General features: G+C 41.6%; 1 protein-coding gene across 2 annotated transcripts in view; it reads left to right on the top strand.

Moving 5' to 3' along the window:
* The window catches only part of insig2 (insulin induced gene 2), a 33,704-nt gene extending 7,556 nt beyond the window's left edge, over nt 1-26,148 (top strand). The window contains exons 2-6 of one of the 2 annotated variants that reach the window (XM_033024621.1): nt 5,684-6,014; nt 8,018-8,142; nt 8,741-8,907; nt 17,978-18,077; nt 24,177-26,148. In XM_033024621.1, coding sequence (XP_032880512.1) covers nt 5,765-6,014; nt 8,018-8,142; nt 8,741-8,907; nt 17,978-18,077; nt 24,177-24,218 — 684 coding nt within the window. In that variant the 5' untranslated portion in view covers nt 5,684-5,764 and the 3' untranslated portion in view covers nt 24,219-26,148. The remainder of the gene's footprint in view (nt 1-5,683; nt 6,015-8,017; nt 8,143-8,740; nt 8,908-17,977; nt 18,078-24,176) is intronic. The other variant, XM_033024622.1, reaches the window with a different exon arrangement.
* Nucleotides 26,149-26,403: the final 255 nt, after the last annotated feature.

Raw genomic sequence — 26,403 nt, 5'->3', positions numbered from 1 at the left:
CCCCCCCCACTCGTAACAAGGACAGAGTCCACCTTGTCCTCACCTTCCACCCTACCAGCCGCCACATACAACAGATAATCCTCCGACATTTTCGTCACCTTCAACGGGATCCCACCACTGGCCACATCTTCCCATCTGTTCCCCTTTCGGCTTTCCGCAGAGACCGCTCCCTCCGCATCTCCCTGGTCAACCCGTCCCTTCCCACCCAAACCATCCCCTCCCCTGGTACTTTCCCTTGCAACCGCAGGAAATGCTACACTTGTCGCCTTACCTCTCCCCTCGACTCCATCTAAGGACCTAAGCAGTCTTTCCAGGTGAGGCAGTGGTTCACCTGCACCTCCTCCAACCTCATATATTGCATCCGCTGCTCTAGGTGTCAACTGCTCTGCATCGGTGAGACCAAGCGCAGGCTTGGCGATCGCTTCGCCCAACACCTCCGCACAGTTCGCATTAACGAACCCGATGTCCCGGTGGCTCAGCACTTCAACTCCCCCTCCCATTCCGTATCCGCCTTTCCATGGCCAGAGTGAGTCCCGCCGCAAATTGGAGGAGCAGCACCTCATATTTCGCTTGCGTACTTTACCCAAGCGAAATATGAACATGACTTCTTCAATTTCAGGTAGTCCTTGCTTTCTCCCTCCCCTCCCCTCCCCAGCTCTCCCACAGCCCAGTGTCTCCGCCTTTTCCTTTCTTCTTTGGGTCCCTTCTTGTAGTCGGGGGAGAAAGTTTGAAATGTGGTGATGGTGGGAAAAGTCTAGCAAGAGATAGGTGGACGCAAGTAAATGGGGTTTGATTGGCAGATAGGGGTACAAAGGCTAGAGATGAAAATAAGTTAAAAGGGTATGTGATAAAGATAGAAGAGAGGTGGAATATGAAGTCAGAGCAAGGAATAATGGTGGAAGTGGTTTAAAAGATGTTTTTAGATCTCCACTGACCACATCCCTATTCTCAGCAATGTCAGATGTATGTGCAACCAGAGGAAATGCAGGGCCTGCTCTTATCCCTTCCCACCATCCTGGGACCCCAATGAAGTAACAATTCACTTGCACTTATCCCAATCTGGTGAAGTGCATCTGGTATGCAATGAGACACCAAGCACCCCCACACACAGAGTTTTAAAAGTATAATGCCCCAAGGCAGGCGTTCCCTACCCGTAGCCCCCACGGAGACGTGGTCCTCGAAGTAAAGCCGTTGCCGAAAGGCCGTTTTTAAATGGCGTCTCTTGAGGTTGAGATGCGGGCGCCAGCAGCCTTTATGGTCGCTGGGCAGCAGGAGGCGACAACATGAGTGAGTGGGGGGGGAGAAGGATTTGATTAAAAACGTGTACTTAAAGACGACGAAATGTAATGAGGAGCGGACACTTAGAAAGAAAAGCGAAATCTCGACCGAAATGGAAATGATGTCGGAGATTGAGCGTCTGGATTTGGCGCGGCAATGAATCAAAGGAAGAAATGCAGCCGGCAGATTCCGTTTGGACATCTGCGAGCATCGGCCACTCCGATTGGACATCTGCGAGTATTGGTAATGAATCAAAAGGCAGAAAGGCAGCCAGACGGCAGCCACAGACTTTTAATAGTACAGGTGCACAACCTTTTATCCGAAGATCCAAATAACGAAAACCTCCGAATAGCGGACATTTTTTCGGTCCTTGAAGAAAGGTCCTTGAAAACTTTCACCGACGGCGGCCCGCAGAGGTGACAGCGGAACCTCCGGTCGGTCCTCGAAGAAAGGGGAACTAAATCCCCATTCATAAAAGAGAAGGTGAGGGTATATTGCGCGGGAGGGTTAATAATTGACAATATGCTGCTGCCTGCCCGCTGAGTTAAAAAGTTCCCACGGTAGACTCACGATACACAGTGTAGCGTGAGTTTTGCGTGGGAACTTTTTAACTCAGCGGGCAGGCAGCAGCAGATTGTCGCTCCCTTCAGTTTCACCCCACCTACATCCCTCTGCTTCCCGGCCATGTGTGTGACCCCTTCCCTCCCTTCTCCAGCTCCCCGCTCATTGCACCGGTGCGGGGGCTTTGCACTGTCTTCACGTCGGCGATACCAGCAGGTCAGTGCCAGTCAACGGAGACGTCACGACCAACGGGACACCGACCCCCAGGCCCACTGCAAGCACGGAGATCCCAGAGACCCACAGCCAGCAGCAGCCCAGCCCCGTTCCAACTCCAGAGGAAAACTGCAAACTGGCCGGAGACGTCAGGACCACCAGAAGCCGTTCCCCGAGCTGCGCCCCCCTCATCGGGACACCGACCCCCAGGCCCACTGCAAGCACGGAGATCCCAGAGACCCACAGCCAACAGCAGCCCAGCCCAGCCCCGCTCCAACTACAGAGGAACCTGGGTTGCGGATGACGGGGCGCAGCTCGGGGCGTCGTAGGGGCCCATCGGGGAGCGGGTTCCTGTTGGTCCTGACGTCTCCGGCCACCTGCCATCCTCCGGGAACTGTACCGCCCTTACAGGAGAGTGGGGTTGTTTGCAGTTGCAGAGGGAGGGGGCAAGGGCGGTACAGTTCCCAGTCTCAGCTCCAGTCCAGGGGGGTGGCCGGAGACGTCAGGACCAACGGGACACCGACCCCCAGGCCCACTGCAAGCACGGAGATCCCAGAGACCCACAGCCAGCAGCAACTCCAGCCCAGCCCCGCTCCAACTCCAGAGGAACACGTAGGGGCAGAAGCTGATGGTGTGCAAGGTACGTCTTGTTCTTGGGGTGGCGGATGAGGGGGCGCAGCTCGGGCTGTGGGCAAACTGCCACTTGTCGCCGTAGCGGCCCATCGGGGAGCGGATTCCTCTGGAGTTGGAGGGGGAGGGGGGTATTGTGCTGTTTGATCGCCCCCTGCTATCCCAGGGACAGGGAGACACAGCGGCTTTTTAGACTGGTGGGCAATCACTTCCTAAGTTCTGCCCACACAGTCAATACACCTCTCCTACACTGCATTTCATACAGACATTTATTCTGCAAGAAAAAACGACATTGAAGACTCAAACTCGCGACCGAGTAACTGCTGGGATCAAGGCGCAAACTCGCGACCTTGCGGATATGAGCCGAGCACTCTACCACTGAGCCAGCCATTAAAATCTAAGCTAAAAAATTTCCATTCCGAAGGCCGACAAATTCTGAATTACGAAAAGTGTCTGGTCCCAAGGCTTTCAGATAAAAGGTTGTGCACCTGTATATAATATAATAATAATATAATATATCTTTTATTGTCATTGCACGTCAGTGCAACGAGATTTAGTGTGCAGCTCCACTGATGTACAAGAAAGGTAAATAAATACAATACATAAATAAACAAGCTGAATTGATTGACGTGACCATCTGAGGGAGACTGTCCAAAGGGGGTGGGTGGGGGGGCACTCATTAGGGCCGGTTCAGAGCCGCTATAGCTCTTGGGATGAAACTGTTCCTGAGTCTGGAGGTTTGGGCGTAGAAGGCCTTGTAACGTCTGCCGGAGGGAAGTAGTTGAAACAGACCGTGGCAGGGGTGTGATGAGTCCTTATGGATGCTGAGGGCCTTCCTGAGGCACCGCGTGTGGTAGATGCCCTCCAAGGCTGGTAGCTCTGTCCCGATGATCCTCTGCGCTCTGTTGACGACGCGCTGAAGAGCTCTCCTCTCCGCCTCCGTGCAGCTGAGATACCACACAGAGATGCCATACGTTAGTATGCTCTCTGTGGTGCAGCGGTAGAACGTTGTCAGCAGCTGTTGGGGAAGACCAGTCTTTTTTAATGTCCTCAGGAAGAACAGTCGTTGCTGTGCCTTCTTGACCAGCGTGGCGGTGTTTGTGGACCATGTGAGGTCTTCTGAAATGTGAGTGCCCAGAAACTTAAAGCTGGACACTCTCTCCACACTTTCCCCATAAATGGAGATTGGGGCGTATTCTCCAGAATGGGACCTCCTGAAGTCAATAATCAGCTCCTTGGTCTTGGAGGTGTTTAGTGCCAAGTTGTTATTGGCGCACCAGTCCGCCAGGTTCTGCACCTCCGCTCTGTATTTTGTTTCATCACCGTTGGTGATCAGCCCAATCACTGTTGTGTCGTCTGCAAACTTCACGATGGTGTTGGTGTCGAATGCAGGGACACAGTCGTGAGTGAAGAGGGAGTAGAGCATGGGGCTTAGTACACAGCCCTGTGGTGTGCCGGTGCTCAGGGTGATGGTGGAGGACAGGTGCAGGCCCAGTCTCACTGCCTGCGGTCGCTCCGTGAGAAAGTTCAGGATCCAAGCGCATATCGGTGAGCTGAGGCCTAGCTGGTGGAGTTTGGTGGTGAGCTTGGTGGGGATGACCGTATTGAATGCAGAGCTATAGTCAATGAAGAGCATCCTCACATACGTGCCCTGTCTGTCCAGGTGAGTCAGGACAGTGTGAAGGGCCAGAGAGATGGCATCCTCTGTCGATCTATTTGCCCTGTATGCAAATTGATGGGAGTCCAGTGAGGCAGGGATGCTGGATTTAATATGGGAGAGGACCAGCCTTTCGAAGCACTTCATAGGGATTGGAGTCAGGGCAACCGGCCGGTAGTCGTTGAGGTTGGTGATTTTGGACTTTTTCAGCACCGGCACTATGGTGGCTGTTTTCAGGCACTTGGGGACCGTTGCCAGAGATAGAGAGAGATTGAAGATTCTCGTGAATACCTCCGCCAGCTGTCCAGCACAGTCCTTTAATACTCTTCCCTGTACTCCATCCGGGCCTACAGCCTTGCGTGGATTGATCCTACGCAGAGCGCACTGTACCTCCTGAGTGCTCAGTGTTAAGGCCTGTCCCTCCGCTATGGCTGGGGTTATTCCACCCCTGGTGGTGTTGCCAGTATCGAACCGGGCAAAGAAGGTGTTTAGTTCGTTGGCCAGTGTGATATCACCGTGGGGGCAGGCGGGGCTGCTCTTGTAGTCAGTGATGTCCCTGACACCCTGCCACATGCTTCTGGTGTCCGCGGTATTGAAGTGGTCTTCTACCCTTTGCCTGTGGATGAATTTGGCCTTTTTTATGCCTCTGTTCAGGTTCGCCCTGGCCGCACTGTAAGCAGAAGTGTCCCTGGATTTAAAGGCGTTGTTGCGTGCCCTTAGTAGATCCTGAACCTCCTTGTTCATCCAGGGTTTCCGGTTTGGGAACATCTTTATTTGCTTGTCCACTGTGACAGTCTCCACACAGCAGTTGATGTAGGAGAGCACAGTGGATGTGTACTCCTCCAAGTCTACCTCTGTGCCATTGGTAGCCTATTGTGCAAACAGGTCCCAGTCGGTGCGATCAAAGCAGCCCTGGAGTTGTAGGGTTGCGTCCTCGGGCCATATTTTGACCGTCCTTATTGCAGGTTTGGTCTTGCGGATGAGGGGTTTGTATGCAGGCAGTAGAAACAGTGAGAGGTGATCGGATTGTCCCAGGGATGGGCAGGGGAGAGCTCTGTATGCGTCCTTGATGTTGGTGTACACTTTATCCAACGTGTTTGAGCCCCTGGTAGGGCACTGCACGTGCTGGTGGAATTTGCGGAGTGTGGCACGTAGGTCGACCTGGTTAAAGTCCCCTGCAACAATGAAGGCACCGTCGGGGTGAGCATCCTGCTGCTTACTGATGGCCGAGTGCAGCTATATAGAAGATAGATAGATGGATTATGTGGTAATAATGTTTTAATGTAATGTGTTGTAGATTATTTATTGTGGTAATTGTGTAACATATGTTTCAATATCTGATAGGTTGTGTACACGATGTTGAATGAAGAGGAACTACTATAGCTAGCATCTTTGAGAAGGCTGAATTCAAATACATTTACATAAATGGCAGATGAGGAAAGAAACAAAACCACAACTGTGCAGATCGGACAAAGCCTTTACCTCTCTGTCATCACAAACCAGAACATGAACTTGTTTATTCGGGGAGTGGTCCTATTTTCCATTGGTGTGTTCTTAGCACTTGTATTGAACTTATTGCAGATACAAAGAAACGTTACTCTTTTTCCTCCTGATGTGATCGCCAGCATTTTCTCATCAGCGTGGTGGGTTCCGCCATGTTGTGGCACAGCGTCTGGTAAGTAATCATAGATTTTGTTTTTATGAACACATAAATTAGTGCTAACAAAGCTTGTTTCACTTTCCACTTTGTGCTCACTCACACTGATCCACATGGTAAATAGAAACTAAATTTTGTTAATGTTAACGTCGTAATTGAAGTTATTCCACTTCTCATTGGTGTGTTTTTGTATATAGAAACATAGAAATTAGGTGCAGGAGTAGGCCATTCGGCCCTTCGAGCCTGCACCGCCATTCAATATGATCATGGCTGATCATATATGAGTTTATTTACATTGTTATTCATAGAGTCTTACAGCACGGAAACAGGTCCTTCATCCAAACTTGTCCATGCCAACCAAGATGCGCCATCTGAACTAGTTACACCTGCCGCGTTTGGCCCATATTCCCCAGAATCTTTCCTAGCCATATACCTGTCCAAATGTCCTTTAAATCTTTTTATAGTACCTGCCTCAACTATCTTCTCTGGCTGTTTGTTCCATATACCCATCACCCTTTGTGTGGAAAAAGTAGCCTTTCGGGTTCCTATTAATCTTTCCCCTCTCACCTTAAACCCATGTCCTCTAGTTCATGATTACCCCATCCAATCTATTCCCCTCATGATCTTAGACACCTCTGTAAGATCACCTGGCCTTCAATGAATGAGGTCCTAGCCTGGCCATCCTCTCCCTACAACTCTGGATCTCAACTCCAGGCAACATCATTGTCAATATTACATCAATGTAAAAGCAGGACAGAATGTCAGAAGTGTGGATGATTGTGCAAATGGTCAGCAAATGAACCAATTCATCCCTGCATACAGCAAGCCAATCACAATTATGTCACAAAATGCCTGGCGAACACGAGTGCCTCACCACCTATCCCCACTGTCCAATGGCATTACCATTACCAAGTTCTCCCCCCCCCACCATTAATATCCTGGGGTTGACGGTCATCATAGTTCAGAAATCTGCTGGTCGAGCCACATAAATACCAATGTTAAAAGAGCAGGCCAAAGGCCCAATAACCTCATTTTTAAGGAGAGCTATTGGGAATATTAATATGATAACATAAATTCCAAATTGAAAATGAAAAGTGGTGCATTGATATCATTAATTCACAACCATAGTGGCTCAGTCTATTGTTTAGCCAACATCACTTGAATTTGTGCATGGCTAAGAATAGTTAAATATAAATTAATTTGTACTTTTGCTAAAAACATTCTTTATTTATTGATATTTATAGCCATATTCTGAAATAATTTATAGCATGGCAATTTGCTTCAACAAATAGGAAAAAAATGAGCAAATTAAGTCCAACTTTTGTTGCATGCTCTAAATAACTACTGTAAAAAAGTTAATATGCACAATGTATTTCAAACTATGTTAAACACCCATAAAATTTGGACAGCATCAAAATCGTGATGCTACAGATACATTTTTATAAATAAATTAATTTGTAGTCCTCTCACTTTAAACAACTATGAATATGTAACTAAACGTGTTGAATTAAAAAATATGTAGATAATTAGAAATATTTGTTTTTCCTGCTGCACTTTGTAGCAAAGGTGCAATGAATGCAGCCTGTTGTATAGAATGATAACATTCGTGATCTTGTAATTAGCAATTCAGTTGGATGACATGAGGGATTTTAACAGACCAGGGGGAAAATGAAACAGTCGGCAAACTGCTATTGATAAGAAATGTGATTTGTGTGTTTAAAGTAAGGTGAAGAATTGCAAATGTTTATCCACTCCACTGGAAGAAATTTCAAGTGTTTGAATCTTTGACAATTGAGATCCTAGATTTTGAATTTTGTAAAATGCATTGATTAGTTGAGATGGTAATTAAGAACATTGTAGTATTAAATATTGATTATAATGTGTATCTCTGCACTGTTAGCTGAATGCAGGATTGCTGAAATAATCTTTTAATTTGTGCTTTCGGTAATGTTGAACAAAATGTGTGCAAAAGTATGCTATTTTTGGTCATGCAAATCAATGCTGTTTTTCTTTCTTTGCAGCTGTGATTGGTTTGCTTTACCCCTGCATTGACAGCCATCTGGGTGAACCCCACAAATTCAAAAGAGAATGGTCTAGTGTGATGCGGTGTGTGGCAGTTTTTGTGGGTATAAACCATGCTAGTGCTGTATCCTTTCTCTGTTTAGCAAACTACAAAATATAGATTTTTTTCTTTTTTTTCATCTTTAATTTGAAAAAAAGTAAGTAAGTTTATTGGCCAAGTATTCACATACAAGGAATTTGCCTTGGTGCTCCGCCCACAAGTAACAACATGACATACAGTGACAGTTATGAATGACTCAGAAAACACTAAACATTAATAATAATAAAACATTAATGATAAAACATCATTAATCAAGCATGTGAACCAACAAAATACCAGATCAAAGGTAGGCTACAGATTTTAGGCTGTTGAGTAGAGCAACTACTCGTGGATAAAATTCCTATATTCTATTTATAAAGTTTTAGTTTTGTATGTCAAGAATCCAAACATCAATAAATATTAATTCAAAGCATAATTGTTCCTACACTAAGAACTGGTTGGTTAGAAAATTCAGGAACATTTCTTTTGGTGAAATTCTTCAAAATGCTCCCTCTATATAACTCTAGTTCAACATGGAAATGTTATTTGGAAGAGGTTTTTGTAGGCATTTCTTTTATGGTTTAATAATTAAGTAAAATGGCATTGTTGAATTCTGTTTCAAACCTTAACTGTTTTCTTGTAGAAGGTAGACTTTGCCAACAATATGCAGCTGTCCCTTACCTTAGCAGCACTTTCCATTGGATTGTGGTGGACATTTGATAGATCTCGAAGTGGCTTTGGACTTGGAATTGGAATTGCATTCCTTGCAACATTAGTCACGCAGCTTTTAGTCTACAATGGAGTTTATCAGTAAGTATAAAGGAGAAAGTTTAAATATTGAATTTTCAAAGTATGTTTTTCCTGTGGAGATAACTTGGTTGATATTTCTTTTGTCAACAGTGTATTGTATAAAACTAGATCATGTGCAGATGTTTTGGGTTATTTCAGTAAACCTTGATGTAAGGAACTTTTCATCTAAATGTGACGCTTAAACTAATATTTTAATGATTTGTATACCCTGGTTTATAATTAAAATTCTTTAAGATGAGAATGTTGACGTGATGGAGATTGGAGTCATTCTCAGATGTATGGGTCGGCGCAGATTGCGAAACTGTCTTGGCTTTTCAGATCGTCCCTGAATGATTGAAATTGGTGGAAGAACTAAAATATTTGTTGTAAAATGTTCTGACTAACAACAACTTGAATTCATGAAGTGCTTTTAACAGCAGTAATGTTAAAGCAGTTTTGTGTGGATGTAAGGAAAAAGTAGAAGGTAGACACAAAATGCTGGAGTAACTTAGCGGGACAGGCAGCATCTCTGGAGAGAACGAATGGGTGACATTTCGGGTCTCGACCTGAAATGTCACCCATTCCTTCTCTTCAGAGATGCTGCCTGTCCCGCTGAGTTACTCCAGCATTTTGTGTCTACCTTAGATTTAAACCAGCATCTCCAGTTCTTTCCTAGGAAAAAGTAGAAGCTTTGCCAAATGTTTAGCTGAGATTGGATTTTGCATTGATGTAAAATGAATTGTAAAGTTGGAATTTAAGAAATTATAATGAAAGCACTGTAGAAATATCAGTCTGTCCAGGTGAGGCAGAGGTTCACCTGCATCTCCTCCATCCTCATCCGCTGTTCCAGGTGTCAACTTCTTTACATCGGCGAGACCAAGCGCAGGCTCGGTGATCACTTGGCCCAACACCTCCGCTCAGTTCGTATTAACCAACCTGATCTCCCGGTTCCTCAGCACTTCAACTCCCCCTCCCAGTCCCAATCTGACCTTTCTGTCCTGGGCCTCCTCCATTGCCAGAGTGAGGCCCAGCGCAAATTGGATGAACAGCACCTCATATTTAGCTTGGGTAATTTACACCCCAGTGGTATGAACATTGACCTCTAATTTTAGAAAACCTTTGCTTTCTCCCTCCGTCCCCTCCCCAGCTCTCCCACAAAGCCTACTATCTCTCTCTGCATTTTCCTTTCTTCTACACGTTCCCGCCCCCCCCCCGACATGAGTCTGAAGAAAGGTCACGACCCGAAACGTCACCTATTCCTTCGCTCCATAGATGCTGCCTCACCCACTGAGTTTCTCCACCATTTTTTGTCTACCGTAGAAATATCAGCGTTCATTGGTGATAAAGTAAAATGATCTGAAGTAGGCTCAGAGATAGATAAAAGCATAGTTTTACAGAGATTGTGCACAGATTCTATTACAGTTCTGAATTAAAATGAAAATCCTGGAAATAGACAGCAGGCCAGAAAGCACCATTGGAGAGCAGCATCTCTGGAGAGTCTGAAGGGAGTCTGAAACGTGACCTATTCCTGCTCTCCAGAGATGCTGCCTGTGCCGCTGAGTTACTCCAGCATTTTGTGTCTCCCTTCGATTTAAATCGACATCTGCAGTTCTTTCCTACACATCATCTGCAATTGAATACATTTTGCCAAACCGGTTTTGAAAAGTGAAATCCAAAAATAAAATGTTGTCATCCTATTTGTTTTGATAAATTTCAATGATTTAAGTGTTTAAGAAAAAACTTGTCTCAATTTGCTGCCATGCCAGATTTGGTGCCAAAATTCAGGTTCTAGGATTCGTATGGATTGTATAAGTGATATAATAGCATATGTCATTGTGCAGCATTAAATCGTTTTGCTTAATCTCCCACTAATTGTATTATCACCCTAAGATTAAAAAGTGCATTTTCATACTGTTAGCATTTTACAATCAAAAGTAAAATTTGTTTGTATCTGTAAAGAGTGGAGTTATGTTTTGTTATTGCGGCTCATGTAGCTAATTATTGCAGGTATTTCAGATAGTCTAGTTGCTTCATTACCCTTGATAATGAAAAGCAGAGCTTGTAAGCTTTGAAGTTTTTTCTATAGTAGGAGGCTGAGACTTCAAAGGTTTTGCTGCCACTTCCAATAAAAATTCTGTCCATTGACAGAAATTCTGTCCATTGGCGGTGCAAAAAAAGTTTGGCCAAGGGTGGCAGAATGAGTAAAAGAAAGTGATGCTAATATTTTGGGGAAATATTTCCCACATCGTTCAGTAAGATCATTATTGTGTTGTGTTAATTGTGGACAAACATTTTTTTTATCACTGAATGAATTGATCCGGAATCTATATTCACATTTAATGTAATTTTGATCATTTAAGATCTGTGTTCATACATCTTCTCTAATGTTATAAAGATACCTGCACATACAAACCAAATTTACAAAAGGGTCAGTAAGAATGAAAACAGGTTTTTCACCCAAAGTAGAGTTGTCTGTTCACAACACTCAAGTAAGTAGGCTCGCTTGGAAAAACAATTAGGAGCTTAGGAAAATAATTTGACTTGGAAAAATTAATAAATCACGAGACTGCAAATCATGCAGCCTCGAGGACATATAGTAAGTGGCAAGACAAATTTCTTCTCGGAGACATCCGAAATGCTTTGCTAAATATACCCTGATCCTATACTTAGTTTTAAACAACTTTTGTGGATTTAAAGAAGTGCCAGCGTATTGAGTATATAAATGCATGCTGTGAGTGAGCTCATTGGACTTCACCTCGAATCAGAATCTGGAACGGTGCCAGGACCTCCTAGTTCTCTAGGCAAAACCGCCGTTAAGGAGTCCCCAGCCTGTGGGGGAAAGGTGCAAGATTCATTGTTTAGTTGTTTTGTTGCAGGTTTATTGTTTTAATAAATATTTCAATTTAAATTTTATATGGTTGAAGTGTTCTTTCTTTATCTTTCATCTGAATCCTCAACCTGCTTTAATCTTTCCAACATATTTGATGACTCATTGATATGTCCAAAATTATTTTTGGTGGATATCAAGTGGTTTATTGCAATAATAACTCTCAATTGCATTTTAATCACTTCTATGGATAGGAATAAATAATTATATTCGCCCATTGTATAGAAAGTACTTATTGATCTAACACAATCCACCAATTTGTATTGCCCGAAGGGTTTGGAGTTTTTTTTCTTCATTGACGGGGATTTTCTTGCAAGGCTGTAGGGGGATTGTAAGGAATTGACTTTTTAAAAAATGCCTCAGTTATCATGGTGTGTGGTAGATTTTATGAACCAGTCAGTCTCCTTTCTGCAAAATTTTATATTCTGAAGATATTGATTGTGATTTTTTTTGTTGCCAAAATCCTATCTCCTGGGGTAAATATGTTACCAGTTTATGTAAAAACAAACCTATTAATGTAAGATTAATCATGCAATTGTTCAGCATTAGCAGGTTTTGAAATCAAAACCTATTGGTCACGATGGTTGTGTTAAATTAAAGCATTTAGGTTGCATGGCTACATTCATCACCAGTATTTAGATCAATCCACTTTTAATGTATTTTGATGTACTGGAGGACAGAGAATCTAAGGGGGTAGAGGAACTGACATACATTTTCATTAGGCGAGAAATAGTATTGGGTAGGCTAATGGGACTGAAGGATGATAAATCCCCTGGACCTGATGGTCTGCATCGCAGGGTCCTCAGGGAGGTGGCTCTAGAAATAGTGGACGCATTGGTGATCATTTTCCAATGTTCAATAGATTCAGGATCAGTTCCTGTGGATTGGAGGATAGCTAATGTTATCCCACTTTTCAAGAAAGGAGCGAGAGAGAAAACAGGGAATTACAGACCAGTTAGCCTGACTTTGGTGGTGGGAAAGATGCTGGAGTCAATTATTAAAGAGGTAATAATGGGGCATTTGGATAGCAGTAAAAGGATTAGTCCAAGTCAACATGGATTTATGAAAGGGAAATCATGTTTGACTAATCTTCTGGAATTTTTTGAGGATGTGACAAGTAAAATGGATGAATGGGTGCCAGTGGATGTAGTGTATCTAGACTTTCGGAAAGCCTTTGATAAGGTCCCGCACGGGAGACTGGTGACTAAAATTATAGCACATGGTATTGGAGGTAGGGTGTTGACGGATAGAAAATTGGTTGGCAGACCGGAAGCAAAGAGTAGGAGTGAACGGGTCCTTTTCAGAATGGCAGGCAGTGGCGAGTGGAGTGCTGCAAGGCTCGGTGTTGGGGCCGCAACTGTTTACCATATATATTAATGATTTGGAAGAGGGAATTAGGAGCAACACTAGCAAGTTTGCGGATGACATAAAGCTGGGTGGCAGTGTGAACTGTGAAGAGGATGCTAGGAGGTTGCAGGGTGATCTGGACAGGTTGAGTGAGTGGGCAGATGCGTGGCAGATGCAGTATAATATAGATAAATGTGAGGTTATCCGCTCTGGCAGCAAAAACAAGGGGGCAGATTATTATCTCAATGGGGTTAGGTAAGGGGGAGGTGTAGCGAGACCTGGGCATCCTTATACACCGGTCACTGAAAGTTGGCTTACAGGTACAGCAGGCAGTGAAGAAAGCTAATGGAATGTTGGCCTTCATTTCAAGAGGATTTCAGTATAGGAGTAAAGAGGTTCTTCTGCAGTTGTATAGGGCTCTGGTGAGACCACATCTGGAGTATTGTGTACAGTTTTGGTCTCCTAATTTGAGGAAGGACATCCTTGTGATTGAGGCAGTGCAGCGTAGGTACACGAGATTGATCCCTGGGATGGCGGGACTGTCATATGAGGAAAGATTGAAAAGACTAGGCTTGTATTCACTGGAGATTAGAAGGATGAGGGGGATCTTATAGAAACATATAAAATTATAAAAGGACTGGACAAGCTAGATGCAGGAAAAATGTTCCCAATGTGGGGCGAGTCCAGAACCAGAGGTCACAGTCTTAGAATAAATGGGAGGTCATTTAAGACTGAGGTGAGAAAAAACATTTTCACCCAGAGAGTTGAGAATTTATGGAATTCCCTGCCACAGAGGGCAGTGGAGGCCAAGTCACTGGATGGATTTAAGAGAGAGTTAGATAGAGCTCTCGGGGCTAGTGGAGTCAAGGGATATGGGGAGAAGGCAGGCATGGGTTGTTGATAGGGGACGATCGGCCATGATCACAATGAATGGCGGTGCTGGCTCGAAGGGCCGAATGGCCTCCTGCACCTATTTTCTATGTTTCTACAGGCCTTATTTGCCATCTACCTGAATAGTTACAAATCAACAGTCATTAGTTGAGAAAAGAACCAGAGCAAAAATAAAATTTAATAGGGAGGGGGAAAAAAATCATAGGTGAAACACATTCACCTCTATGTCTGAAGTAATAAATGAAAGTTGATGCTGTGATTTACACTGACAGTGCCGGTACTAGACAAAACTTTTGCTACTATGTTGGGTGGGAGAAAAACTGAGCTTCAGCTGTGATTTTGACCTTTATACTGAAATGGAGATCATTAATAAATCGGCTATTACCCTGAAGAACTTCAGTATAATGTTAAGGGACTTCATAAATCCCAACCACTTTGTGCTAAGCATTGTCCAGCCAGTGGGGAATTTTACCATTGATTTCCATTGTCTTCAGTAAAAATGGGTGGTACCGTTGTCATGTGTTGCCTCAATACTAAGCATCAACAAACAAGTTTTGGTGAGTGAGTACAGCTTCACATTGCTGATGACACTGTCCATCATTTTGCTGATGTTTGAGAAAAGATTGCTTAGATGATATTTGACCAGATTGGATTTACCTTAGTTTTTGAAGGCAGCATATTCCTGGACAATTTTCCATATTGTCAGAGATGCTGCTGTATTGAAACAATTTGACCACATACAGTGTAAGTTCTTTATTACAAGTCTTGAACATCACACCAGGATGTTTTAGGAACCAATAACATTTGCATGCAATGCAGTCAACTGTTTCTTTATCACTTGCATTGTATCGATGCAAGTTGGACGCTTGTAACGAAGGAAACTGCAGGAGGTGGGGAAGAGAGGGGAGACCACGAATGATTCACTCTACCACTGGGTAAAGTTGTTTGCAGATGCTTCAGCCTAGTTTTTCAAATACATCATGGGTATTGACAATATTGAGGATGAGTGGCTGTTTAACGCTCTGCCTCCATTTGTGAATAAAACGTGTTGTATCAAATGCAAATGAAATTTACTCCATGGTTAAAAATCAACAGAAAAATCAAAATGTCACAATTTTTCTCTTGATTTCCATAGTAATAAATGTGAGTCAGATGGAAATTGTTCGGAAATCTACAAAAAGAATGAGGGTAAACCTAAGAAAATTAGCTGAGCAGAACATTTTCACAGTACACAGTAATTAAATTAGGAACCCAAATTAGGAAATTGCCACCACAATTTGGCACACTTTCACTGGATGAAAATGTTCTTAATTTATTACGTGGTGAAAAATGCCAAATGGTTTCTAAATAGGACTGCAGTCTTCAATGGTTAAATGTTTACATTATTGTAATGACTTTATAATATATTTATTTCAGTAGAAAATTGCAAGCATTTGTGTCAGGTGATATATATGAATGGAATGGGAAGAGGTTAGAATGAAATATTGACCAATTATGAGAAAGAAAAAAACAATTGTGGAAATATATAAACAACAAGAAAATTTGATGAATGTCTCAGACCTGAATCAATATTGTTTCTCTTTCCACGGGATTCTGTGTATTTCCAGTATGTTTTTCAGATTTACAGTATCTGTAGTTTAAAATATATATAATTGAAAATGTGTTATCAATGTTAAATAAGGGTAAGAACAAAAATAACTGGGAAGTTGAAGCGAGGACCCTGTATACTGTGAAGTTGAAGCGAGGACCCTGTGGTAGGCAAGATTAAAGAAAATCCAAAATCAGGTTGTAAGTATACCAAGGGCAAGAGTATAACCAGGCAGAGTGGCAATCTTAGGGACCAAAGTCTATGCATGGAGCAGGGCGATATAGACAAGGTCGAAAATGAATTAAAATGAACATTTCTTGCCTGTATTCACTGGAGAACAAAACTGCAGTTTGATAATTCATGGAGGAGGGACAGTGGCATGCAAGGGCAAATTACCATTGAAAAGATGGTGGTGTTGGATGTTTTAGCTGTGTTTAGGTGGATAAATCTTATGGGCCTGATGAAATGAATTTCAGCCTGCTACGAGAGGCATGGATGGGGATTTCCGAGGCTCTGACAGGAATTTTCAAATTGTCGGCCACAGATGAGGTGTCAAATGATTTTTTTTTTAAATTAAATTTCAAAATAGACTTTATTCAAGAAATAAATATATACAATACATGATCCTTACAAAGAATCCATCCGACATGTGTCAAATGATGGGTGGAAAGCAAATGTGATATATTTATTCAAGAGGGCTGCAGAAATAGACCAGGTTATTAAAGGCCAATGTGTGTAACATCAGAGGTAGGGAGAGTATTGGAAAGGAATCCAAGGGCAGGATTAATATGTGTTTGGAGAGGCTAGGATTAATCAAATAAGCATGACTTTGTTAAAAAGAGATCCTGATTGATTTAAAAAAAAGAAGTAAATAAGTGTGTTACTGACAGTAGTGCAGTTGATGTTGTCTACATGGACTTCAGTAAGGCCTTTGACAGGGTCGCACCTGGGAGATTGGCCCAAAAGGTAAGAGCCCTTGGGATTCAGTGTAGTTCAGCAAATTGGATCTGGAATTGGCTTGGTGTCAGGAGAAGTTGTTTATGTGATGGGATACCTCTGACTAGTAGTGTACTGCAGGGATTCATGCAGGCGCCCTTGCTGTTTGTTATGCACAAGATATGATTAATAAGTTTGCAGGAGAGCGGAGTCTAAGGCAAAGGAACAATATTGAAGAATTGGCAAGATGGACAAAGCCCAAAGGCAAACAGTATTTCATCGAGAAAAAAGGGGTATTATGTTTTGGGAGGATTATCGAGGTAATGATACACACAATGAATGTTAGGAACCTAGGAAATATTGAGGAGCGGGGGTAGTTTTGTGTACAGGTCCAAGGATCTCTGAAGGTAGCAATACAGATAGATATGGCGGTAAAGTAGAAATACGGGATGTTGACTTAATTAGCCAGGGTACAGAATGTGTAACAGACTTAGATTTGACAAAGGTACACAAAAATGCTGGAGAAACTCAGCGGGTGCAGCAGCATCTATGGAGCGAAGGAAATAGGTAACGTTTCGGGCCGAAACCCTTTTTCTATTTCCTTCGCTCCATAGATGCTGCTGCACCCGCTGAGTTTCTCCAGCATTTTTGTGTACCTTCGATTTTCCAGCATCTGCAGTTCCTTCTTGAATAGATTTGACAAAGGATCTTTTCACCTAAAGAATGATTGATATCTGCAGCATAGCACACAACAAAAGTTTTTCTGTGTACCTACGTGACAATAAGCTAAACTTAAACACTGCCTGAGCAGCTGGTGTAAGTAGGTACTCTTGCAATATTTAAGAAATATTTAGATGAGCACTTGAAACACCATGACAGAGAAAGCAGTTGGCTGAATGCTGAGAAACAGGATTAATATAGATAGGCACTTGATTGTTGGCATGTGGACACATTGGGCTGTTTCCGTGCTGTGTGAATCTGACACCTTTGAAAACAGTTTTTATTCATCCAGCACAAATTAAATTCTGTGAGCAGGCCATATTAATTAGGAAAGGCAAACAGAGTTCATGCTTCAGGCCGTTGATAGAGGTTTTTCAATGGAATCATTAACTATGGTTTTCATTCCACAGATACTGCCTGACCTGCGTGTTTCCTGTTTTCTCTTAATTTAAATTCCTAATCAATTTTTTTTATTTCAATATTCCTTCAGAATTGCTTTCTCAGGATTAATTCATGTGCTTGTAATATTCATTTTGTTAGTCACGTGGTTTTAAAAAAAAATGATTCAGTCCTTACCAATAAATTCAGAGTGGCAATTATTTATGGAGGGATAACTATGGTTCATTTTCCAGTTCACAGCTGTTTTTAATTATTTTACATTAAAATGTTATGTCAATTGTATCTTAGAATTCTAGTTTTGTTTATTATATCTTGTTTTGCAGATATACATCTCCAGACTTCCTGTATGTTCGGTCTTGGCTACCTTGTATATTTTTTGCTGGTGGAATAACAATGGGAAATATAGGACGCCAGTTAGCAATGGTAAGTTAAGAATACTTATATTTTAAACAAATTAACTTCTTCCAGGCTGCAATCAATTGGTCAACTTGCTTTTATTTTCAGAATTGTTTAGCTTAGTTTATTATTGTCACGTATACTGAGGTACAGTGAAAAACTTTTGTTTGTGTGCTATCCAATCAAAGAAAAGACTACATTATAACAATCAAGCTGTCCACAGTGCTCAGATAAAGGGTACATTCAGTGCAAGATATAATATTGACGTCCGATAAAGCCCAATTAAAGATAGTTCAGAGATCTCCAGTGAGGTAGATGGGAGGTCCCGACCACACTCTAGCTGATGAGAGGAAGCTGGAACACCCGGAGAAAACCCACTCTGGTCACAGGGAGAATGTACTAACTCCATACAGACAGCACCCATACTCAAATCTACCGCTGCACCACCGTGCCGCCTTTTTTTTTAAATTTCTCGTCTCAGTTCTAAGTTGCATGTTCTCAGTTCTAAATTCTAAGTTCAGTTGCATGATACAAATTGGGAAGAAAAACTGGCCCTGAATCGGGAAGTAATTCAAATTTCTGTACCTCTTGTCGAATCGGAGAGGGGAGTCAGTGACCACGGAGAGACTGGTCCTTGATTATGTTGGCAGCCTTGCCAGTATTGACTGTTTGTGAAATTTCCAAGGGAAAGAAAACTACCCATTTTCACTTTAACCAGTTTAATTATATCAAAGACATATGGTGCCATATGACTGTACTTACTTCTAATAAAATAAAATATTAAAAAAAAAAAAAAAAAAGACAACTATCGACCCAGGTTAGGGAGATTCACGATTTAGCCCAGCAATGTTGGAACAAGGATCTACGCTAAAAGGTGTGATATTAAAGATAAAGGAGCTATAGTGCAACCATAAAGAAACAGATTGTTCTGGAAGAAATAAAAGCAGAATAACTGTTTGATATTGTTAAACTTGTATCATGATTATAACATTGTTAGCCTAAAATTGAGGTACTATTTCTTGAGCTTGTGTTGAAATTGTATGATGATGTTGTAGTGGGAAGGAAAATTTACCGTGGTGTCTACATATGTGGGGTCAGTATTGGGGACTAACTGGGGGTGTTCTACAGTGCTTAGCAAACTTAAATATCTTAGAAACATAAAAAAAGGTGCAGGAGGAGACCACCGGTGTACAAGGACGCCCAGGTCTCGCTGCATCTCCCCCTTACCTAACCTAACCCCATTGAGATAATAATCTGCCCCCTTGTTTTTGCCGCCAAAGCGGATAACCTCACATTTATCTATATTATACTGCATCTGCCACGCATGTGCCCATTCACTCAACCTGTCCAGGTCACCCTGCAACCTTCATGGCTGATCGTCCCCTATCAATAACCCGTGCCTGCCTTCTCCCCATATCCCTTGACTCCACTAGCCCCAAGAGCTCTATCTAACTCTCTCTTAAATCCATCCAGTGACTTGGCCTCCGCTGCCCTCTGTGGCAGGGAATTTCATAAATTCCCAACTCTCTGGGTGAAAAAAGTTTTTTCTCATCTCAGTCTTAAATGACCTCCCATTTATTCTAAGACTGTGACTTCTGGTTCTGGACTCGCCCCACATTGGGAACATTTTTCCTGCATCTAGCTTGTCCAGTCTTTTTATAATTTTATATGTTTCTAGAAGAACCCCCTCATCCTTCTAACCTCCAGTGAATACAAGCCTAGTCTTTTCAATCTTTCCTCATATGACAGTCCGGCCATCCCAGGGATCAATCTCGTGAACCTACGCTGCGCTGCCTCAATCACAATGATGTCCTTCCTCAAATTAGGAGACCAAAACTGTACACAATACTCCAGATGTGGTCTCACCAGAACCCTATACAACTGCAGAAGAACCTCTTTACTCCTATACTGAAATCCTCTTGTTATGGCCAACATTCCATTAGCTTTCTTCACTGCCTGCTGTACCTGTAAGCCAACTTTCAGTGACCGGTGTACAAGGACGCCCATGTCTCGCTGCTTCTCCCCCTTACCTAACGTAACCCCATTGAGATAATAATCTGCCCCCTTGTTTTTGCCGCCAAAGCGGATAACCTCACATTTATCTATATTATACTGCATCTGCCACGCAACTACCCACTCACTCAACCTGTCCAGGTCACCCTGCAACCTCCTAACATCCTTTTCACAGTTCACACTGCCACCCAGCTTTGTGTCATCCGCAAACTTGCTAGTGTTGCTCCTAATTCCCTCTTCCAAATTATTAATATATATAGTAAACAGTTGCAGCCCCAACACCGAGCCTTGCGGCACTCCACTCGCCACTGCCTGCCATTCTAAAAGGACCCGTTCACTCCTACTCTTTGCTTTTGGTCTGCCAACCAATTTTCTATCCATGTCAACACCCTACCCCCAATACCATGTGCTATAATTTTAGTCATCAGTCTCCCGTGCGGGACCTTATCAAAGGCTTTCTGAAAGTCTAGATACACTACATCCACTGGCACCCCTTCATCCATTTTACTTGTCACATCCTCAAAAAATTCCAGAAGATTAGTCAAGCATAGTTTCCCTTTCATAAATCCATGTTGACTTGGACTAATTCTTTTACTGCTATCCAAATGCCCCATTATCACCTCTTTAATAATTGACTCCAGCATCTTTCCCACCATCGAAGGCAGGCTAACTGGTCTGTAATTCCCCGTTTTCTCTCTCACTCTCTCTCCTTTCTTGAAAAGTGGGATAACATTAGCTATCCTCCAATCCACAGGAATTGATCCTGAATCTATTTGACATTGGAAAATGATCACCAATGCGTCCACTATTTCTAGAGCCACCTCCCTGAGGACCCTGGGATGCAGACCATCAGGCCCAGGGGTTTATCATCCTTCAGTCCCATTAGCCTACCCAATACCATTTCTCGCCTAATGAAAATGTATTTCAGTTCCTTAGATCCTCTGTCCTCCAGTACATCTGGGAGATAGTTTGTGTCTTCCTTAGTGAAGACTGATCCAAAGCACCTATTCAACTCTTCTGCCATTTCCTTGTTGCCCATAATAATTTCACCCGTGTCTGCCTTCAAGGGACCCACGTTTGACTATTGCCCGTTTTGTTTCCTTCTGTTGTCCTATAAAAGTTTCCCAATCCTCAGGCTTCCGGCTACTCTTTGCTGTGTTATACATCTTTTCTTTTAGTTTTATTCTATCCCTAACATCTCTTGTCAGCCACGGTTGCCTCCTACTCCCCTTAGAATCTTCCGTCATTTTTGGCATGAAATGATCCTGCGTCTTCCGGATTATGCCCAGAAATTCCTGCCATTGCTGTTCCACCATCATTCCTGCTAGGATCCCTTTCCAGTCTACCTTGGCCAGCTCCCCTCTCATGCCTTCATAGTCCCCTTTGTTCAACTGCATCACTGATACTTCCGATTTAACCTTCCCCTTCTCAAATTGCAGATTAAAACTAATCATATTATGATCATTACCTCCAAGCGGTTCCTTTACCTCGAGTTCTCTTATCATATCTGGTTCATTGGACAACACTAAATCCAGAATTGCCTTTTCTCTGGTCGCCTCCATTACAAGCTGCTCTAAGAATCCATCTCGGAGGCATTCTACAAACTCTCTTTCTTGGGGTCCTGAACCAACCTGATTTTCTCAGTCTACCTGCATATTGAAATCCCCCATCACCACAGTGGCATTACCTTTGTTACATGCCAGTTTTAACTCCTGCTGCAACTTACACCCTACATCCGGGCTACTATTTGGGGGTCTGTAGATAACACCAATTAGTGTCTTCTTGCCTTTACAATTCATCAACTCAATCCACAGTGACTCTACCTCGTCAGTCCCTATGTCTTCCCTCGCAAGGGACTGAATTCCATCCATCACCAGCAGAGCTACCCCCCCCCCCCCCCCCCCCTCCTCTGCCCACCTGCCTGTCCTTTCTATAGGATGTATAACCCTGAATATTAAGTTCCCAGGCCCGATCCTCCTGCAGCCACGTTTCGGTAATCCCCACAATGTCATATTGAGCCTCAAGCTATTCTACTTTACTTCTTATACTTCGCACAATCTTGTTTCATCATAGTTGTTAATATGATGAAATAAAACTGATCCCTGGGGAACACTACTTATTACATTCTGCTGCACAACTAAGAGCAATTCTGGAGGAAAGCGCAACAAAATTAAAGTGAGACAACTTTATATAAGTGAGACAAAGATAGATAAATCTATGGCAATGCAACCATTCCATTTCCAAAATAAAAATGATATGAATTAAATAAAATCCATATTAGAGTAGATTGCTTATCTATAGGTGGTTGATCATTGCCAGTTTTTCTTTATTTTTTATTCTATATTCCTTTTGAATTTGTGGAGCAGATTTTGAGTGAAAGTACATGAACTATTCATAAATCAGTGCCTCGGGATAACCTGCAGTGCCCTCCAATGTTTTGGGTAAAGACCCTTTATTTAATTATTTGCCTCTACTCCACAATTTGAGATTTGTAGTGGAAAAAAACCACATGTGGTTAAAGTGCACATTGTCAGATTTTAATAAAAGCCATTTTTACACATTTTGATTTCACCATGTAGAAATGACAGCAGTGTTTATACATAGCCCCCCCCCCCCCCCCCCCCCCCCCATTTTAGGGCACCATAATGTTTGGGACTACAGCAATGTCATGTAAATGAAAGTCGTCATGTTTAGTATTTTGTTGCATATCCTTTGCATGCAATGACTGGTTGAAGTCTGCGATTCATGGACATCACCAGGTTGCTGGGTGTCCTTCTCTGGTGATGCTCTGCCAGGCCTGTATTGCAGCCATCTTTAGCTCATGCTTGTTTTGGGGGCTAGTCCCCTTCAGTTTTCTCTTCAGCATATAAAAGGCATGCTTCAATTGGGTATAGATAGGGTGATTGACTTGGCCAAGAGTTGACCATTTTTTAGCTTTGAAAACCTCCTTTGTTGCTTTAGCAGTATGTTTGGGATAATTGTCTTGCTGCTTGAATGAACGGCAGGCCAATGAATTTTGAGGCATTTGTTTGAACTTGAGCAGAGAGGATGTGTCTATACACTTCAGAATTCATTATGCTACTACCATCAGCAGTTGTATCATCAGTGAGCGAGTACCTTCATCAGCCATACATGACCAGGCCATAACAGCCCCACCACCGTGTTTCACAGATGAGGTGGTATGCTTTGGATCTTGGGCAGTTCCTTCTCTCCTCCATATTTTGCTCTTGCCATCACTCTGATATAAGTTAATCTTCGTCTCATCTGTCCACAAGACCTTTTTCCAGAACTGTGGTTGCTCTTTTAAGTACTTCTTGGCAAACCGTAACCCGGCCATCCAATTTTTGCGCCTAACCAGTTGTTTGCATCTTGCAGTGTAGCCTCTGTATTTCTGTTCATGAAATCTTCTGCGGACTGTGGTCATTGACAAATCCACTCCTGAAGGGTGTTTCTGATCTGTCGGACAGGTGTTTGGGGATTTTTCTTTATTATAGAGATAATTCTTCTCTCATCAGCTGTGGAGGTGTTCCTTGTCCTGCCTTTCCCTTTGTGATTAGTAAGCTCACCAATGCTCTCTTTCTTCTTAATGATGTTCCAAACAGTTGATTTTGTTAAGCCTAAGGTTTTGTTGATGTCTCTTAACAGTTTTATTCTTGTTTCTCAGTCTCATAATGGCTTATTTGACTTTCATTGGCACAACTTTGGTCGTCATGTTGATAAACAGCAATAAACGTTTTTAACGGTGATGGAAAGACTGGAGGAAAGACTAGGTGCTGAGAGCTCTCTTATACCTGCATTAAGGAGGCTATTAAACACACCTGAGCAATTACAAACACCCATGAAGCCATGTGTCCCAAACATTATAGTGCCCTGAAATGGGGGGGACTATGTATAAACACAGCTGTAATTTCAACCTGGTGAAACCAAAATGTATAAAAATGGCCTTTATTAAAATCTGACAATATGCACTTTAACCACATGTGATTTTTTTCTATTATAAATCTCAAATTGTGTAGTACAGAGGCAAATAAATAATTGATGGATCTTTGTCCAAAACATTATGGAGGGCACTGTATACCTGTGAACCATTGTCTCTTTATATTTTCTCTGCAGTACGAGTGCAAAGTTATTCCAGAAAAACCTCATCAAGATTGAAGTAATATTATGGAAATTTGAAGATTTCAAATACACAATTGGAAATCAGGATGATATGCCAAATGAATGTAAAAAGCTGTAAATAACGGTTCTAACATAAAATTGCAGAAGCTGCAGTTTTGTTTATTCTTATTCACTCTCCGACAGGAAATGCAATCTGTGATTGCTGATGGTATAAAAATGTTTTGTTAGAACCCATTGTGTGAATAATATGTGCAAGACGGTATATCTATGTGCAACTCTGGACTCAATTTTAGTACATTGGAAATGTTCATATTTAGAGATGTGTGATACCCATATGCAAATATAAGTATACATATTTAATCTGAGCAAAAGAACAGATTTTCTACTCATTTAAGATGCTCACAAAGCAGTATCCTGCAGTTATTCAGTTAGCCTAATTTTTAAGCGGGTTTTTAAAAACTCAGTTGTATTTTCCTTTTTCCCCAATTTGGAATAGTCTGTTTAGGAAGCTCAAGAGATTCAACAAGCTTTAAATTAGGTAGAACGTTATTCCTGATTTTCAAGATGTTTACTATATGAATTATATTTTTTGCCTTAGATGGAATGTAATATCTGGCTCATCCCCATATCTGTAATATCTGGCTCATCCCCATTATTAAGAGTCCTGCTTATAACATAATTTTTTTTAATGATGCATAAAACTGCTTTAACCAATAAATATATACATACACAAATGTGTGATGTTAGGAAGCAATATGCCATTTATTGATGATTCAAAGCATTGTGCGCTTTGTGATTTGCCTACAAAAAAGGCAGGTGTTGGAATTCTTGGAATTCTTGGAATTCTCTTTCAGCTTAAAAAGGATATTTTGTGAAAAATAATTTGAGAATACATTTGCTGTATTTGATTTGTTTAGAATAAAGAAAATTAATTTGCAGTACAAGCATCTTTAATGAAAGCCAAATAAATTAATGAGTTTCAGTTAAATTAAGGTATTTGTGGTGCAAATTATTTTAATTATTCTGTGTTTTCATCCATACAAAAATATATATAATATCCAATTTTAAGTGGGAATAATATAATTTGACTTGGGTATTGTAGACTAATTTATTCTGAATATTCCAAAATATCTTTCAATAAAGTTGGCTGCTGTTGGCCCAAACAAAATATTTTATTTTTAAACCTTACTAAACAACATTGCTTTACTTTTAGCAGTAATTGGGAGTGATTACAAAAAAAATGTTAAATTAAGACTTTTAAAAAGAAAAGCTGCCCAATTGTGTAGGATTGTGGAATGAATGTAAACATCCTTGGGATTTTTTTTACGTCAACAATTCTCTGCAAAAATGTGCTTTCAACATGCCTATATCTTGTATTTTACTACATCTAAACCAGTAAGACTAATTATTTGCTGATATATTTAACCTGCATGGTGCAATACCAACATTTGAAGCGTCAATTGATAGGATTTTTGGGCTAACAGTTACATGTTTGGAACCTCATTAATGCAGTGCATTTAGTCACTTTAACTAGAATTAAATAGCTGACTACAGATTTTTATTGTGTTTTCACAGTATGCTCATTCTTCAGGTTTTCAGCTTTAAACTATTTTGAACAGTTATGCCAGATTTTGCTGAGTAAAACAGTGAAAAATGAGAACCTTTCAGTGTATTATTTATCACATTACTGTTAAAGCTGCCAGGATTTTATTTTGTCAATTAAAGTACAATGATCGAAGGTTTCAAATACCGAAACATTTCACATGCATTTTTGATCTGAATGGAATATTAACCATGAAATGCTTTGATAGTGTTTATGATGTATTTACTTTATTTTTATTTTGCTTGTATGCAAAAAAGAGCTAGAGTTTCTGGTAACCATTGTGATATTACACTATGGGTATGGAAATTAAGAGGGAAATGTATGATACTGAAAAAAATAAAATTACATATTTTTCACAATAAATGATAATGCTGCAAGTATGTTATGAATGCAAAACTCTGTTTTTGGAGAAATATTTTGCCCGTAAAGTTTCTTTCATTAAAGTTACAGAAACTAATCTTTAATCACGATTCATTATCAGTTTGCCGTGATGTCACCAAAGCCAGTCATTGTTTTTGCTTTTAAGATTCATTTCCCACTTTTGCCAAAACAAAATTATAAACTTGAAAGTTTGGCAGAAACCAGTTACAAAAGGTGCAACTGTGAGAGAAACTGAGT

Source organism: Amblyraja radiata, chromosome 7, assembly GCF_010909765.2.
Source record: "Amblyraja radiata isolate CabotCenter1 chromosome 7, sAmbRad1.1.pri, whole genome shotgun sequence".
Lineage (NCBI taxonomy): Eukaryota > Metazoa > Chordata > Chondrichthyes > Rajiformes > Rajidae > Amblyraja > Amblyraja radiata.
Note: the sequence above shows the minus strand (reverse complement) of the source record. Positions and strands in the feature narration are given on the sequence as shown.